Here is an 18495-nt window from a genome sequence, read left to right on the forward strand (position 1 = left end):
GCACCTAATGCTATGGGTCTGTTATTGATTCAGTTAGAGTGATATGTGGTGTCTAATTTTACGCTCACTCAGTTTGTATGCACAATATGATTAGAAAAACAGATGTCCTTCTCAAGGATCACTTTGCAACAGTGGAGTTGAGTATTCTGCCTTGGCAATCTACCTTTTCTTCCTCTCAAATGAGAATTCACAGTTACTGCAAGTGATACAGGAAAAGCAGCTAATGTTAGCAAGACCACCATAGCACTTTGTTTTCTGTATATACCTGTAATTGTTCTCAACTAAGAACAAGACAACATCCATTAACAGGATTAGAAAAAGGCTTATTTTCAATTTTACAGTGTATTTAAATGTTTAAAGGTACCTGTAATTACAGTGAATGGACAGTGTTCATGGTTGTCCGTTAATTGGCAGTCATGTCTGATTAAGAGATACTTTCTTCACAGCTTGTGGGGATCCTGATGCTGAGCCTGGAGCTAGAATGACATGCCGCCTACTGCTCCATCTGTTGAGAACACCACAGTTTAGCCCACTGGGGACAACAAATGGTAGGTTTTCACGTAATTTCACAGTAAAATTAATGAATCCACTCATATTCATATCAGCTATAGTTAAAGGGTAACTCCACTTTCTTGGGGGAAAAAAAGTAGCAAATAAAAAAATAATATTATAGCATATACAATTGAGACACGAGTCATACTGTAATTGAATGTTAGTAAAAAATACCTTTCCTTTTTATTATGCAGCTCTGTAATTTTCTGTAAAATGCAATTAAATATGACTACCTGGTGGTGTTCGGTACACAGAATGTGTACAGAATGCTCCCTCCACCTGCCCCCAGAAACATAATTTCCTGCTTGTGTGATTGGCTCACTGATTTTCCCAGAAGTCTACACTAATATACAAGTCACATATCAGGCATCCCCTGCAACAAAACTGTCATTTTTGGGGAGATGCTCCCAAAAGGAAATCACATCTAAAGGGATGCAGACCCGGCAATTTTCCTGTTTAGAGCCCTGCAGGTGCAGCAGCTGATTGAAAATTAAGCAATCACTCCCATTAGATGCACTTACCTTATGGACACAGACAAACACACAGGGATTTCTTCAGGATAACAAAAGGTAGGAATCTGCAACAAAGTTTGGTAAAATAATTGCAATGTACATAGATCATCCAGAGGGGAATGTTTTTTTCTCAACAAAAGTGGAGTTAAGGCCCGTACACACGTACCGATTGTCGGCCGAAAATGTTTTCGGCTTGTTAGTATGATGCTTCCGACAGCCGACAGCGCACTTTCGGCCGAAAAGAATCTGTCGTGCAAGCATTAAAATTTTTGTTGGCCAACACCAGAACGGCCGATTGTTCGCCAGTCAGTACAGAATTCGGCCGACAGACAGCAGATTTGCAAGACTGGGCATGCTCAGAAAAGAAAAAAGACAAGGAAAGTTAACCATCACATGACATCACTTCTGCAGTCGGCTGTTGTTGGCCGACAAAATTCGTGTGCAGTCTTTTGCAGTTTTCAACAGACACGACAGCCCTGGACAAAAGACGTCTGATCGGTCGGCCAACGATCGGTACGTGTGTACGGGGCTTTACTCTGTAAAACATCTGTAGAATCTAGTAGTGGCTCTTACAGGATTTTTCTTTCTTTCAATATAACATAATTTGCTAATTTAACAAAAGAAAACTGAGATCTGATTAGTTGATGTAATTTCCCATTATTTTCTATCTCATCATTGAACTTTGCACTTATTGACATGGAACACACCAGCTTATCATGCTACGTTAAATGTAATCAATGCTTACAGCTTAATGGAAAAAAGCAATCCAAATTTACCATATGAGAGTCCTTACTGTATCTAAGCCATTTGTTAATTAATAAACCGCAAATGTGATCATATGTTAAAGGACTTTAACATCTTCTGTCTAAGGATGAGGTTAAAGGTGAATACACTGGTTCAAGGTCCTGGAAAAAATTTTGTGCAGATTTGTCCAGGAGAATCTTTTTTTTAAACTATAATGCACTGCATGTTGTTTGAACTACAACCATCATCATACTCTTAGGAGTAGTAGAATGGGTTTTGGGGTGTAATTCTACATATGTCCATGCTGTCTGTTGTAACAATAGGAAGCTTTTGCATTAGCCAGCCCCCTCACTTTAAAAGGCATGGCATAGAGAAGCAATAGTGTCAGTGGAAATTAAGCTGTTGTAGGGAAAGCATACTGTAGGGAAAGCTGAAAAACTGCACAAAGAAATTAGGGTAGGTTAACCACTTCCCACCTGGCTTATACGCTGCTCAAAAAATTAAAGGAACACTTTTTAATCAGAGTTTAGCATCAAGTCAAGTAAACTCCTAGGATATTGATCTGGTCAGTTAGGCAACAGAGGAGGTTGTTAATCAGTTTCAGGTGCACTAGATGGGCAACAATGCCTCCAAAACATGTGTGTCACTACTGGTAGCATGAGGCGACACCTGGACCCTATAGAGGTTGCAAAGGCAGTCCAACTCCTCCAGGATAGCACACAGTGGCGGCTGGTGCTCAAAAAAATTTTTTTTGGTGGGGGGGGGGCAAAAAGAAAAATGTAATAGGTATTGCTTCGCGGCAAAAAACACGGTTAAAAAATTGCGTGACTTTGAGGTCATGGTACAAGCATGGCACAGGTGATGGGACAGGCATGGCACAGGTGATGATATAGGCATGGCACAGATGATGGTATAGGCATGGCACAGGTGATGGTACAGGCATGGCACAGGTGATGGTACAGGCATGGCACAGGTGATGGTACAGGCATGTCACAGGTCATGGTACAGGAGATGGTATAGGCATGGCACAGGTCATGGTAAGGGCATGGAACAGGTCATGGTACAGGCATGGCACAGGCGATGGTATAGGCTTGGCACAGGTCATGGTATAGGCATGGTACAGGTGATGGTACAGACATGTCACAGGTCATGGTACAGGAGATGATATAGGCATGGCACAGGTCATGGTAAGGACATGGCACAGGTCATGGTACAGGCATGGCACAGATGATGATATAGGCATGGCACAGGTCATGGTACAGGCATGTCACAGGTCATGGTAAGGGCACGGCCCAGGTGATGGTACAGGCATGTCACAGGTGATGGTATAGGCATGTCACAGGTGATGGTAAGGGCATGTCACAGGTCATGGCATGGGTCATGGCACAGGCATGGCACAGGTCATGGTACAGGCATGGCACAGGTCATGGTAAGGGCATGGCACAGGTCATGGCACATGTCATGGCACAGGCATTGCACAGGTCATGGTAAGGGCATAGCACAGGTCAGGGTACATGCATGTCACAGGTGATGGTATAGGCATGTCACAGGTCATGGTAAGGGCATGTCACACGTCATGGCACAGGTCATGGTACGGGTCATGGCACAGGTCAGTACAGGCATGTCACAGGTCATGGTAAGGGCATGTCACAGGTCATGGCACAGGCATGTCACTGGTGATGGTATAGGCATGTCACAGGTGATGGTAAGGGCATGTCACAGGTCATGGTAAGGGCATGTCACAGGTCATGGTAAGGGCATGGCACAGGTCATGGTAAGGGCATGGCACAGGTCATGTTAAGGGCATGGCACAGGTCATGGTAAGGGCATGTCACAGGTGATGGTATAGGCATGTCACAGGTGATAATATAGGCATGTCACAGGTCATGGTAAGGGCATGTCACAGGTCATGGTAGAGTTTGCTAAAGACAACAACATCATCAGCGGTAATCAGCACGGGTTTACAAATGGGCGTTCTTGTCAAACCAATCTCTTAGCATTCTATGAGGAGGTGAGCTGTGAGCTAGATAGGGGCAGACCAGTGGATGTGGTGTACTTGGATTTCGCTAAGGCGTTTGATACAGTTCCCCACAAGCACTTAATTTATAAAATGAGGTCTGCAGGTATCGACAGCAGGGTTTGCTCTTGGATACAAAACTGGCTAAAAGGGTGTGTCCAAAGGGTGGTAATAAACGGCGCATACTCAGACTGGTCTGAGGTAGTAAGCGGGGTCCCCCAAGGCTCAGTCTTGGGACCAAACTTGTTCAATTTATTCATAAACAGCATTGAAGTCGGGGTCAGTAGTTCGTTATCAGTTTTTGCAGATGACACAAAATTGGCCAGGGCAATAACTGCACAGCATGAAGCAGATATCCTACAGAATGACCTGGACAAAATAATGGAGTGGGCAACGACATGGCAAATGAGGTTTAATGCGGAGAAGTGTAAGGTTTTGCACTTCGGGACTAAAAACATAAAAACACAATTCACGTTAGGAGGGGAACCCTTGGGGGAATCAAAAATGGAGAAAGATCTGGAAGTCTTGGTTGATGATAGATTAGGCAACAGCATGCAATGTCAAGCGGCAGCTGCCAAAGCCAGCAGAATATTAGCATGCATAAAGAAAGGGATGTATTCCAGAGATAAGACTATAATCCTTCCACTTTATAAAACTCTGGTCCGACCACATCTGGAGTATTCTGTCCAGTTCTGGTCGCCAGTCCTTAGGAGGGATGTGTTGGAGCTGGAGAGAGTCCAGAGAAGGGCAACTAAACTGATTAGGGGTTCGGAGGACCTTAACTATGAAGAGCGTCTGCAATCGCTCGATTTATTCTCCCTGGAGAAGAGACGCCTGAGACATGATAGCAATTTATAAATATCTTAATGGGGATCTCAGCTTAGAAAAAAAGCTGTTCATTCGAAGGGATTGCATGAGGACTCGAGGACATACAATGCGATTAGAGGAGAAGCGTTTTAACCTAAGGCAACGTGGGGGGTTCTTTACTGTTAGGGTTACAAGATTGTGGAAGTATGGTGGCTTTCCAAAGACTCTTAGACTTACATCTCAAGGATCAGGACATTAAGGGCTATGTGAGATGATTACAGCCACACACACCTACACAGGTTGAACTGGATGGACTATTGTCTTTATTCAACCTCACCTACTATGTAACTATGTATGTAACTATGTCATGGTAAGGGCATGGCACAGGTCATGGTAAGGGCATGTCACAGGTGATGGTATAGGCATGTCACAGCCTATACAATAACAGGTGGGCACTGGGGTCACAAGTAAAAACTCATAATAATAAGTCACAAAGATAAGTCACAAATAATGTATGGCACATTTATTGAAAACATCGAGGCAGTACCTGTTGTAGGAGCCAGGGGGTGGATGGAAACGTCTCTCCAGCCTCTCAGATGGTGAAGGAGCCTAAGGGGTGTCAGCTAAGTATCAGCTGTACAAACCTATTGAGGACATCTGCACTCACCTATTGCCAACGATCCCCGCAGTGTAAACTTGTGTATATGCAATAATAAAAAATTCCCTCCTGAACCATGGATTAGCTGAGTGTCTCTCGTGGTGAGGAACTGGCTCAGGTACACAGGCTTAAACAGCCACAGGGGGGGGAATCCCTTAGGGATGGATGGATGGACTGAGCCACATCAAATGCAGATGGACTGGGGGTGGAAGCAGACCGAGCCCAAGCAGGGCAGTGTTGTACTCACCGTTCCGTGGGTGAGAACACCACAGATGGCGGGATCACTCTGGCTGGTGCTGCAATCTGCAGTTCAGAGAGTCTCTTGATCCATGCTAGCTGACATCACTGAAGCAGAGGGTGAGAGGGTGAAGGCAGCCTCACAGGGACGTAGGATCGGGCGGTGACGGTGAGTGACTGACACACGCACCGGCACCGCCCCCAATGACGTCAGCAGGGTCAGGATGTCCTGAATGATGAGTGGTCCAGGCTGGAGTCTGGACCAATCACAGCCAGGACATCACAAAAGTGGGGAGTGTCGGAGCGCAGTGCTCTGCACCCAGGTGACCCCCCAGAAGGCCGCCAATCTGCGCCTCTGTCGGGTGGAAAACCACCCCCCCCCCCCCATAGCCACCACTAAGTCCGGCGCCCCTAGTGGGCTAAAAATTAAAAAAAAAATTTATTCTTTTTTTTTGGGGGGGGGGCGCCCCTGCACCCCCTATAAACAGGCCGTCACTGATAGCACATCAATACATGTCTTTGCCAGAAGGTTTGCTGTGTCTCCCAGCACAGTCTCAAGAGCATGGAGGAGATTCCAGGAAACAGGCAGTTACTGTAGGAGAGCTGGACAGAGCCGTAGATGGTCCTTAACCCATCAGCAGGACCGGTATTTGCTCCTTTGTGCAAGGAGGAACAGGATAAGCACTGCCAGAGCCCAATAAAATGACCTCCAGCAGGCCACTGGTGTGAATGTCTCTGACCAAACAATCAGACAATCAGAAACAGTCTTCATTAGGGTGGCCTGAGGCCCCAATGTCCTCTAGTGGGCCATGTGCTAACTGCCCGGCATCATGGAGCTTGATGGGCATTTTCCATTGAACAATAGAATTTGCAGGTTTGCTCTGGCTTCCTGTTCTTTTCACAGATGAGAGCAGGTTCACCCTAAGAACATGTGACAGATGTTAAAGGGTCTGGAGAAGCCGTGGAGAACATTATGCTGTCTGTAACATCATTCATCATGTCCAGGTTGGTGGTGGGTCAGTGATGGTCTAGGGAGGCATATCCATGGAGGGACGCATATACCTCTACAGGCTAGACAATGGCACACTGACTGCCATTAGATATTGGGATGGAATCCTTGGACCCATTGTCAGACCCTACGCTGGTGCAGTGGGTCCTGGGTTCCTCTTGGTGCACGACAATGCCCAGCCTCATGTATGTAGCCAGTATGTATGTAGCTCATGTATGTATGCAGCCAGTTCCTGGAGGATGAAGGAACTGATACCATTGGTTTTGACACAATTGGTTAATTTGTGTGATCCACAAGATACATTGTCTGGTATAAGACCCGTACACATGTGATATCATCATATTCAGGACAGTAGTAGAATGGGTTTTTTGGGGTGTAATTCTACATATGTCCATGCTGTCTGTGAGAAATCTCCTTTTAAATCGGCAACTTTGTGTAAAAAAAAATGTATTTTCATTTTCTGTCTACATTTTCCAAAAACCTTTGGCAAAAAATTAAACATTTTTATGGGGTATTTATTTTAAAAAATGAGGTCATTTTTTTAGGTATTTCCACTGAACTGGTGCTCCAGGACCTCCAAAAATGTGATAGGTAGTCAGGAAATTAGATGTGTAATTTATGACCGGAGAAAGCCTGAAGATGCTTCTTGGATTTTGGGCCCCTCTGTGTGGCTAGGCTGTGAAAAAGTCTCATGTATGTGGTAAAGTCACTCTCGGGGGCAATAGCAGAATGTGGTTTGGGGTGTATTTTTAAGTATGCCTATGCTGTGTTAGAAATATCTTATTAATTGACAACTTTGTGTAAAAGAAAAAAAATCATTTTAATTCCTGCATTTTCCAAAAATTTGTGGAAAAAAAATGACATTTTAAAAAGACTCATTATGCCTATCATACAGTAAATTTTCTTGGAGTGTTTACTTTCCAAAATTGAGTCATTTTGTTGGTGTTTCCATTATCCTGGTGCACCAGGGCCTCAAGAAATGTGATTGGTAGTCTAGAATCTAGATGCATACTTTATGTCCCTGGAATGCCTGAAGGTGCTTTTTGGATTGTGGGCTCCTCTATGCATCTAGATTGTGAAAAAGTCTCACGCATTTGGTATCCCTATACTCAGGAGACATAGCAGAATGTGATTTGGGGTGTAATAATAAGTATGCCCTTGCTGTGTATGAGAAATAACTTGTTAAAACGACAACTTTGTGAAAAAAAGATGTATTTAATTTCTTAATTTTCCAAAAAAAAGTGACAAAAAATTACAACTTCAAAAAGCTCACTATGCCTCTTGCTAAATACCTTGGAAAATTGGTCAGTTGAGGGGTAATTTGTACTGTCTTGGGATTTTAGGGCCTCAAGAAATTAGATACACAGTCAGTACATCGGGTAGTACATACTATAGTTTGTAGATTCTATAATGTTCACATATACAAAATAATATACACTGATTTGGGGTATTTTAACCAAAGATATTTAGTAGAATATAGTTTGGCCTATATTTATGAAGAAAGAGTATTTATTTGCAAAATTTTAAAACAGAAACTAAGAAAATTGTGTTTTTTTTTTTTTTTTTTTTTTTGTTTTTTTTTTAGCCTTTTTTCATTTTTCATAGCAAGAAGTAGAAAACCCAGTGGTGAATAAATACCACCAAAAGAAAGCTACCGGTATATCTGTCTTAAAAGAGTATAAACAATGTCATTTGGGTACAGTGTTGCATGACTGAATAATTGTCATTCAAAGTGTGACAAGGCTGAAAACTTAAAAATGGCCTGGCAGGAAGAGGGTGAAAGTGTCCTGTATTGAGGTGGTTAGGAAATTGTACTCTAATCTTAATCAGGCTCGTCACGTCAAGGCAGGCAAAACAAGCAATTGCTTGGGGCCCCGAGCTGGCCTGGGGCCCCAAGACCCAAGACACAGACTGACATTATCCCAAAAACCCAAAACACAAACGCCTCGGCTACGCGCTGCGCCGCGCCTCACACACACAGGCCTGCCTCACACACAGGCGGCCTGTGATAGGCCGGTGGGCGGGTGCACAGCGGAGGAGCGGCATGTATGTTGATAGAGCTTTTTTATTTTGGGGTAAACTGAAAGTTTCAGGCTTTTATTTTGTGTGTGTGTATGTACAGTATCTCACAAAAGAGAGTACACTCCTCACATTTTTGTAAATATTTAATTCTATCTTTTCATGTGACAACACTGAAGAAATCACACTTTGCTACAATGTAATGAGTGTCCAGCTTGTATAACAGTGTAAATTTTGTTGCCAGCTGTTTATACATTAATGGCTGTGTGTTGGGTTATTTTGAGGGGGCAGCAAATTTACACTGTTATACAAGCTATACATTCACTACTTTACATTGTAGCAAAGTGTCATTTCTTCAGTGTTGTCATATGAAAAGATATAATAAAATATTTACAAAAGTGTGAGGGGTTAGGAGTGATGTGCTGAGCCTGCTCCCACTCCACCAGTCCAGCGTACCTCTGTTACCAAACTCAGAGTAACAGAATGGGGTCCCGCCAAGCACTTAGTGTGAACCTCATGTGTGCTCTCACTTATCTGTTCCCTTACCATAGCTCATGACCAGGCTATAGATCTCCATAACACAGGTTAGGATCCGGTTGCCATTGGGTACTGACTGCTAGGGAGGGAGCCAGAACATCAAACCCCTTGCTACCAGAGGACCCATCTTGTAGCTTGTTCCTTCACTCGGTTACCCAAAGCAACTACACTCCACTTCTTAGTCTGCCAAGTTAGCCTTTTGTAGCAATGTTCCTTCATATACCATTTACAGATCTAGGTTCTTTTAATATGCCAGAACCAACATACACCCCTTTGAGTAACTTCAGACCAGACTCATCACGGTTATTATAACTTTACTAAACATGAGGCGGCATACAGTTCAATATGAACAACGTCCTGTCCCTGATCCTAACTGGAATAATGTAGTGGTCCAGGCATACATTTGTGAGGTGAAAGTCCTTTGATGTCCTCTGCAATCCCTGGTTCCTTAGCAGTGCCATGACCCTGCTTCCAGTTGAGGCTGCAGCTCTTTACCCACCCCTACCTGTTTTCCCGCTCCTTTGTAAAGTAGCTGGAAAATACATGCTGTGGCTTGTCTGTGTTTTCTTCCAATGCAGACTGCAGCCCTCTCCCCTTTATTTACAGCACAGAAGAGAGGCAGACCCCAGAAAGACCGGGAAATCGCAGAAACAGGTTTACCACTTCCCAGCCTGGGCAGCCTGTCTCACTTGCTAAAAGCAAACACAGTGCAACCTGCCTTTGCAAGAATAATGTGCACTTACAGTCTTACACCAACTCACATTATATCACTCACATTCAACACACCCCCTATCCCTAAAAATAAAACAATTAGGCATACACAGTTAGGCCTAATTAGGCCTATTATCTCTGATTAAAACTGTCCTGCTGCTGCCCAGATTTACACTACTGTAGTTAGACCTACAGTATTATCCCTGCCTAAAACTGTCCCGCTCTTCTGCTGATGCCCAGTTTTACACTACTGTATCCTAATGTCTGCAGTATCTTAATTCTTAATGAGCTTGACAGAAAGTGACCAGTAGCTGTACAGTTTTTTTTCTGCGAGAACAAGGACAACCACAGCGAACCATTGGAATACTCTCTCTGAATTGAAGAAAAAGCACATATTAATGATAAAGCTACCTGAAAAAAGGCTTTTGTTACAGACAGAGATTAATGTGTTTGAAGTGCTTCTGTCGTATGTAAGCCAAAATGGTTGTAAAAGAAAAAAAAAAAAAGTAAGCCAACTATGTTCTGCCAGTGAAAGCTTTCTTTGAGACTGTCCATGAAACCCATACTGTCCTAGAACACCAAGTACAGCTTTAAGGCATCCCCCCACATTTTCAATGTTGCCCTCAGACCTTCATAGTAAGAACCTTTCCCATCCCAACAAGATTTGCTCCTCCCCCATAAATTTTAATGGGATTGGCCTTTAGGTTCTGATTCTGCAAATTTTAAATCAAATTTGCGTAGATTCTCCCATTACTACTTCTCTCATTAACAATATTTCAAGCTGAACTTCAGGAAAACAGCTACATACACAGATAGAATGCACATATGGGAGTTATTTTACCTGCCAATGGATTTGTAATGGTTATCCAGTCCTGAGATTTACTCAGAGCTGCCATACAGGGGACCTCATTTTTTTCTGCTTCAATTGTAAGACTTGAGGCAGCTAACCCATGGTTTTTGTGCTGGTTGCCTGCACTTTCCCATAGATTTCTATGATGTTCCAAAGTTTTGGTGCAGTTTCAGAAAGTGCACCAAAGATGTGGCATGCAGGAGTTCTGATGCAAAACAGCAAGACCTCATAGAAGTCTTTGAAAAAGTGCAGCTAACACGAACAACAACTACAGGTTAGCTGCTCTTTAAAAAAAAAATGCAGTTACAGGTCTTGTCCCTCCCCCAAGCTCTGACTGGACAGGAAAAGGAGAAGTAGCACACTGAGGAGCTCATCTATCTGCTCTCTCCTCCTATCAGCATGCTCCATGCTAACACCCCAAGTAGGAGACCGTGGGCTGAGTTCACCCATAGCAGTGGGACTGTCCTCTAAACCTCTTTGAGAGGATATGTTGCACTACTGTACATAGCTGAAAACAACTATGCCCAAGGGGAGGCAAGGTATACTCACAATCTCTAGCAGATGATGTTGATGTGGATTGCAGGCAGTTGGAGGTAGCCAAGTCACTGTAGGCGGGCAGTGCAACAAGAACAGCGACTAGATGACCCACATGGAACTTTAGGAGCAGGACCAGCACAGGGGAGATGTTTCCTCTAAGCTGAATGGCACAAAAAAAAAGGATAAAGTTCACACACATAACACTAGGGCTGCGCAATATAATCGGAAGATCGATGCATCGCGATGCGACCCTTCGCGATTCTGCATCGATTCGGGGTGCTTGGAAAATCAATTACTAATGACGTCAGTTCCGGGGGCGGGGACAGAAGTGACATGGCGGCGCTGGGCCGCTGGCCGGGCTTGTGGAACACGGAGCTCCTCCTTGCGGCGCGGTAGAGGAGAGCGGAGCTATCGATGCTCTCTCTCACCGGTGTCCGTGAGTGGTTCTTGCCGGGTCCGCCACGCTGCCCTGCCATCATTGATTATTTTGTTTTACTCCCAGAGATGATCATGTGCTCACTGACACTGCCTCGCCGGCCGGAGTCGCCGCCCGCCGCTTCCCCCTGCAGACAGTCCCGCTCAGCCTCCCGAGTCCTGCTGGCCAGTGAGATTATCTCTCTGCTGGCTGGGGGATGGACTGTGGAATTGGTGCGGCGGTGAGACTCCGGTGGTCACTGGAAGAACCGTGTTGTTGCAGGCAGCTGGGGGGCCCCACTGCTGGACCAGTGGAGAGAGAGAGGCCGGAGTCGGACTGACCAGGGGACCAGAGACTGAGGGGAGACACAACTTACACAAGGTACAGTAACAGAAGAAGTTTTTAAAGTTTTAACTTTGGGGGAGGGGGGGGCCAGTAGCCAGTAGGCCACCTCAGGAAGGGATGGGACCTGCTCTGGCCCTGGGGCCTAGCCTGTTTTAAGGGTTCTTTATGGAGGATCCACCCTGTGGGGGACTGGGCTGGGCCCTGGTCTGCTGCAGTGTTCTTCTATGGGGGATCTATAATGGAGGGGGTCGCTTGGGAGTCGGGACCCTGGCCTGCTCTAAGGGGGGTGGGGGTCTATTGGTTGGGACCAGTCATCAAGCCAGGGGTCCTCCCCACATCGATCCCCCTAGAGCAGGCCAGGACCACCAGGGTCCCCATATAGATCCCCTTAGAGCAGGCCAGGCCTGCTCTAAGGGGGGGTCTGTGGAAGGGGGACCCTGGCCTGCTCCAAGGGGGCTCTATTGGTAGGGGACCCTGGCCTGCTCTAAAGGGGAATGGGATCTATAGGGGGACCTGCCTGCGCTAAAGGGGGGGCCTGCACTAAATGGGGATCTATGGGGGACCGGACCTGCCCTTCCCTGCACTAAAGGGGGATCTACGGGAGACCTGCCCTTCCCTGCACTAAAGGGGGATCTACGGGAGACCTGCCCTTGCCTGCACTAAAGGGGGATCTACGGGAGACCTGCCCTTGCCTGCACTAAAGGGGGATCTATGGGAGACCTGCCTGCACTAAAGGGGATCTATTCCATAGATTCCCCCTTTAGAGCAGGGTCCCCATAGATCCCCCTTTAGAGCTCAGTTCCCCTGGATCCCCTTTAGGGCAGGCCCAGGCTCCCCATAGATCCCCCTTTAGAGCAGGGTCCCCATAGATCCCCCTTTAGAGCAGGGTCCCCATAGATCCCCCTTTAGAGCTCAGTTCCCCTGGTTCCCCTTTAGGGCAGGCCCAGGCTCCCCATAGATCCTCCTTTAGAGCAGGGTCCCCATAGATCCCCCTTTAGAGAAGGGTCCCCATAGATCACCTTTAGAGCAGGGTCCCCATAGATCCCCCTTTAGAAAAGGGTCCCCATAGTAATCGTGATGCATCGTGATGCATCGCGGAATCGAATCGTATCGCGACCCTAATAATCGTAATCGCATCGAATCGTGAGGTAAGTGAAGATGCACAGCCCTACATAACACTCTAGCAAGCAAGTTACATAAATGTTTGGTCCCTTCAGCTTTCCCTCAGCATTAACCCTAACTGCGGTGAAAGCAGCTGTGGTGGGAAATTTGAAAAAGCCCCCAACAGTAACAACTGTAAGGCAGCTTCCGGAGATTCAGCCTGACTGGCCTTACTTATGAAGTGAGTCTTCGGAAATTGGGTCACACCAGAGGCTGTGTCATAGCTCTTGGCCCTGAATGTGCTCTTCGACTAACTTACACAGTAAATGATAGTCTATAAAGCCTCCTATTGTACAGCCCAGGGCGCCAAAGTCACGTTCCAGGTCAGCCCCACAATTTTTCAGTCCAGTGGTGCCAGGGTACAGCTTCCAAAGCTGTTTCTGATGATCTGCTAATCTGGCTTGCTGCTTTGTAAAGACTAGCTCAAGCAGCAGTTTGGACATTTTGGATAAAGTCACTGAAGGAAAAAGTTATTAGAGGTGTACAAGAATCCTAAATCGTGTATCAAGAATCGTGATTGCAGTCAATAAAGAAGGAGATGTAAAAAAATAAAAGGCTAGCTAAAATATAGTTGGGCTTTTTTTTCAGCAACCCCCAGGACACTAGTAAAAAATGAGGCATGATGGTTAAAGGTGAGGTTACATGAGGGACATTTTCTTAATTTGCCAGTGTCCCTACCTCTTGTATGTGAACGTACAGTATAACCTGACTGTTTCAGTGTTCATGTGTCCCTCAATGGAAGATAAAAAAATAAAAAAAACATAATTTTACTGTGCATTAAAAATATAATATAATAAAAAATGACTTGCAAAATAAAGTTGGACCAAATATAGGCTCATTTGTTAGACAATTTAAACACAGTTGTACATGTACTTTTGATGTACTTTTTTAATATTTTATTGCCATCTATAAAAGGGTTTGTGGCTTGTCTAGATTTTACGACATGCACAGTAAAAATAGAATTCATTTCTGTTAAGTGATATTTAGCATGTCAAATGCATTTTAACCGATGCAGTACTGTAGGTGTTATCTATTGGAAGAGGCTATTAAAGTGACAGATGAGTGATCGGGAGCCACATTTTTCTAAGCCAATAATTGTGGGTTTGGAACAAGGTTGAAAAGGGCTCTGGTAGATGTAGAAATAAATGAACACATTTTACTTACACTGACAATCATTTTTTTAACAAGGGCAGAAGTCCCAACTACAGCTTTATTTTGTATAGAGACCATGCAAGCCTGAAATATGAAGTGAGGAAAATCCAGTGAAATGAACCTGTGTTTGCATTAAAGTAAACATACTGAAACTCTGTCATGCTGGCTTCCTTCTAAAAATGCCAATTGCCTGGCAGTATTTGGTAATTTACCAGTAAAATCATGCATCAAATAAAGTAAGAGTGAAGGCAGAACGTCTAAGGTTAGTCACCCAAAGCTTTTAAACCATTAGATGAGAATAACAGCAACTAGCATTTTTTAAGTGAAACTAAAGTCCACATTGTGTTGGGCTTTTAACATACTGTAATATGCAAGTATGCAAAGTATGCTTTCACATTACAGTACAGTTACCTCCTAAAGCATCCTCGCCCAGCTTTGTGACGTATGTGATCTCCCTTGTCACTTTATCACCACAGCTGCTATCCTTCATCTGGTCTTCTTCCAGATTCAGCATCCTAGGCAATCTTGATTGGCTGGTCTGGAATGACATAACACTTGTACATTCACAAGTAAGTTAAAGCGTTACTAAAGTACTTACCTCCCACACAAAAACATAGAAGAGTAACAGCAGAAAAAAGACCAAGTGGTCCCTCGAGTCGACCCCATATGTCTTATAACATTTATGTGATTTTTTGTTTTTTTTATTAACTTTTCTGTCTCAGTATCAAGCTATGTTTGCCCCGGGTATATTTGAATCCACTTAATGTTGACTCACTCACTGTCTCTGCTGAAGGTCTATTCCAAGCATCAACTACCCTTTCAGTAAAATAAAACTTTAAAAGATTAGTTTTAAACTTTTCTCCTGATAGTGTGAGGTCAGGTCCCAGTGTTCTTGATATTAGCTTCATATTGAAAATGCCTCATGCCACATCCGCCATGTATAGGAACAGAAGGGGGGACTCCCATAGTATAATAACAATTGTTTGTTAAAATAAAAGCATTCATCTAATACATATCATTCATTCAAAGATAAAAACATGCAGTAAAACCAGGAAACGCTGTCTCAGTGTGCATTCCACAGACCATAAATAACGTCACCGGATAGTCCTGCTCAACACGTTTCGCCAGCCACTCAGGCATCTTCAGGGATCACCTATAGGTTCCAATACATGGTGGATGTGCCATGAGGAGTTGAGGCCAAGGGACTGGAGGAGATTACTGGTGGAGTGGTAAAGGAGAGGTACTGTGTATCTTCCAGTAAGGACCCGGGAGGGGAATATTCACAAGCCTGGGAGACTTTGTTGTTGAGAAACACAAAGCCAAAAGGTATATAGTACAGAACACTTACAAAAATCTGCAGGTAAACAGTGTTTGTAAGTTAACATCAAAACACATCAGAGTACTCTTTCCCGCTGAGATCATTCCACATTACAAACGCTATTTACCTGCAGATTTTTTTAAGTGTTCTGTACTTTTTAAACAAAGGTGTTTAAAATGGTTTTACACTTGTTTTTACATACTTGCCTAAACCTGGAGATCTAAGGCGAAGTCCATTCCCATCAGAACTGGGGTGATTCATTGTGAATATCCATATTGAAGAATCCTGAGTGATTGGGGTCTCTAAGTCATTGCTAATTATCCCTGCATGTATGACCCATTTACTGTATGTTACCTGGTTCCACAGCTTCTGGTAAGCGCAATACCTTTATCCGTGGTGGTGGGCTTGTCACATTGATGACTACTGGTATCTGGACATCTTTGGCTCCATACAAGTTTCCAACCACTTTTACTTAAGCACCTATTTGGAATGTGGACCTTATTTGGACTTTTTTGCTGTGATTCTGTGGACTTTTTAACATAAACTTTATTGTTTTTGATTTTTCACAAGTGTGTATATAGGATCACTTAACTTAAACACTAACTTGAAACAAAGACTAAGCCTTGAAAAAAAAATTGTTAGCAGGAAATTACAAAGAAATGATCATACTAAGAAATTTGGAGGACATAACTCCCCAAAATGAACCATATGCCTCTCCCCAATTATCCTCTATGCAGAATGTTTGCAGAATGCAAAGTTAAAGGGTTACTGTGTTTACCTGAATGGTTAACGTGCATGTAAACCCAAATCCTTTTTCAGTATATTTACCAGGCCTGCATAGCTCAAAGTAACTTTTTTTGCTTGCGCAATTGAATAGTTGGAGCTTAAAGAATATGCATTTCATGTTCCTGATATGTGTCTGATGCACCATGTACTAAAACGTATCCTGCACGCTTTGTATTGCTTCCTTTGTGTGAAATACCTGGTAATCCTGCCAGTCCTCCTGTTCTCCTATTTCAAGCTGACTACACTAGGCATGAGAGCACATCTATCCCAGTGTGGTAATTTTTCTGGCTTTGCTGGGAGAACAGCCTGCCTGTCCTCCAATGATCAGACTTGTGCTGACACACACCCTTTCACAGCCATCACTGAAAAAATCTACTTACTACTGTTTCTCCACCCCTACCTCTCCAAGCTCCTCATGCAGATGAGAACAGAGTTCATGTGATCACTTATCATTTAACTGCATAGGTTGTTTCACAAGGTAAGGGTTCACATATACTTTAAAGAGGATGTAAACCCTCCCCTATAACCAGCAAAGTGAACAGCCTCAGATGATACAAAGAGATGAAACAAATCTCCCTACATAAGTTTTACATGTATATCTGCTGTCTTCAGCTTTCTATATTCTTTATAAAGTTAACATCGTGTTAGAATTTTTACTTCCTCTTTCAGCAGTGGGAGGGGAGTCTTGGCATACACTGTGTGACAGCTGATTGGAGGAAATGCACACACCCGCCTCCCTCCACATAGGCAGAGGAACGAAGATACTTGCAGGGCTGTGCTGCGAAAAGACCAGATCTCTGCTAATCTATTTATAGCAACGTCCTTGATTTTCAGCTGTTTTATCTCCCATGTCGGAGAGCTTGTCAGAAGTTCTTATGCTGATAACAGAGGAACAAAGAAGCAGAAAGACACAGGAGAAGCAAAGAGGTGTAGCCGCTCAGGTGCATGTCTTAAACCTGGTGCAGGTCGGATCCGTAGTCTAGGAGCATATGAAAGTAGAAAAAGTGAGACCACACTCAGGTTGAATGGTTTAGTTGAAATCAAGAAATCGTTTCCTTTATTCCTCAAGTAAAAGCAAAAGGACAGACAGTGTACAAGCAGACGTATAGGTTGACGCGTTTCACGACATTCCCAGTCGCTTACTCATAATGTGGTTATGAGTAAGCGACTGGGAATGTCGTGAAACGCGTCAACCTATACGTCTGCTTGTACACTGTCTGTCCTTTTGCTTTTACTTGAGGAATAAAGGAAACGATTTCTTGATTTCAACTAAACCATTCAACCTGAGTGCGGTCTCACTTTTTCTACTTTCAGAAAGACACAGGACTCAGGGCTTTGGAGAGAGATAAGTAAACACTACAGATATATGTGCCCTGGTCAAATTTCATTAATCGGGTTTACATCCACTTTAAAGAACCCCCCTTCAAGACAGATAATCACCAAACTGCTGTGCGCTCTTCAGAAGGTGCAGAATGCCCTACAAAAATACACCATGTATTAAATGTACAGTATATTTGTAATATAAAGATTTTAAACTTGTTGTTTCGTTCATAGCATTTTCACCTTTAGCGTCCATCTGATATATGGTGAACATTTGTGTTAGGAAATATTTAGGTTATTTCAGTTCACCACTAGAATTGAAGTCTGTTTTTGGCTATTGATGTGGCAGCTATGACTCAGGTGTCAATTTGCAGGTAACATTATTTAAATTCAAAGCTTACATGTACCTTTTAGTGTGAGTTTGTATGAGGGCAGGGGCAGGGATTTGCATGTGTGTGGAGACTGATATATTTTTTTGTGTAAATGATAAATTACAGTTTAATTAAAGGTTATTTTGTAAGATGAAATTTTACATTACACGTTATAATATTTAATAAAAGCGTGTCATTTTTTATCCCATAGGAAAGCTAGCACCTGTTGTATTTTCCTCCTGTGACAGACATCTTTTGGCAGCTGCTCATAACAGCATTGAAGTGGGAGCCGTGTTTGCTGTCCTCAAGGCGATTCTCATGCTAGGTGTGTTCTCCTTTGGCACTTTTCTGCTTTTAGTATGTATGTGCTCCAGCCTATCTTTACATTAAAATATGTGATAGAGATGAACTTTAGAAAACAGAGGACAGAAAAGTGG

General features: G+C 43.7%; 1 protein-coding gene across 3 annotated transcripts in view; it reads left to right on the forward strand.

Moving 5' to 3' along the window:
• The window catches only part of MED12L (mediator complex subunit 12L), an 837051-nt gene that overhangs the window by 690861 nt on the left and 127695 nt on the right, over positions 1–18495 (forward strand). For all 3 annotated transcript variants that reach the window (XM_082251515.1, XM_082251517.1, XM_082251516.1), the window contains exons 25-26: positions 447–548; positions 18270–18383. In XM_082251515.1, the coding sequence (XP_082107641.1) occupies positions 447–548; positions 18270–18383 (216 nt within the window). The remainder of the gene's footprint in view (positions 1–446; positions 549–18269; positions 18384–18495) is intronic.

The sequence above is a fragment of the Pelophylax lessonae genome (genome assembly GCF_965119305.1).
Source record: "Pelophylax lessonae genome assembly, chromosome: 3".
In the NCBI taxonomy this organism is placed as follows: domain Eukaryota; kingdom Metazoa; phylum Chordata; class Amphibia; order Anura; family Ranidae; genus Pelophylax; species Pelophylax lessonae.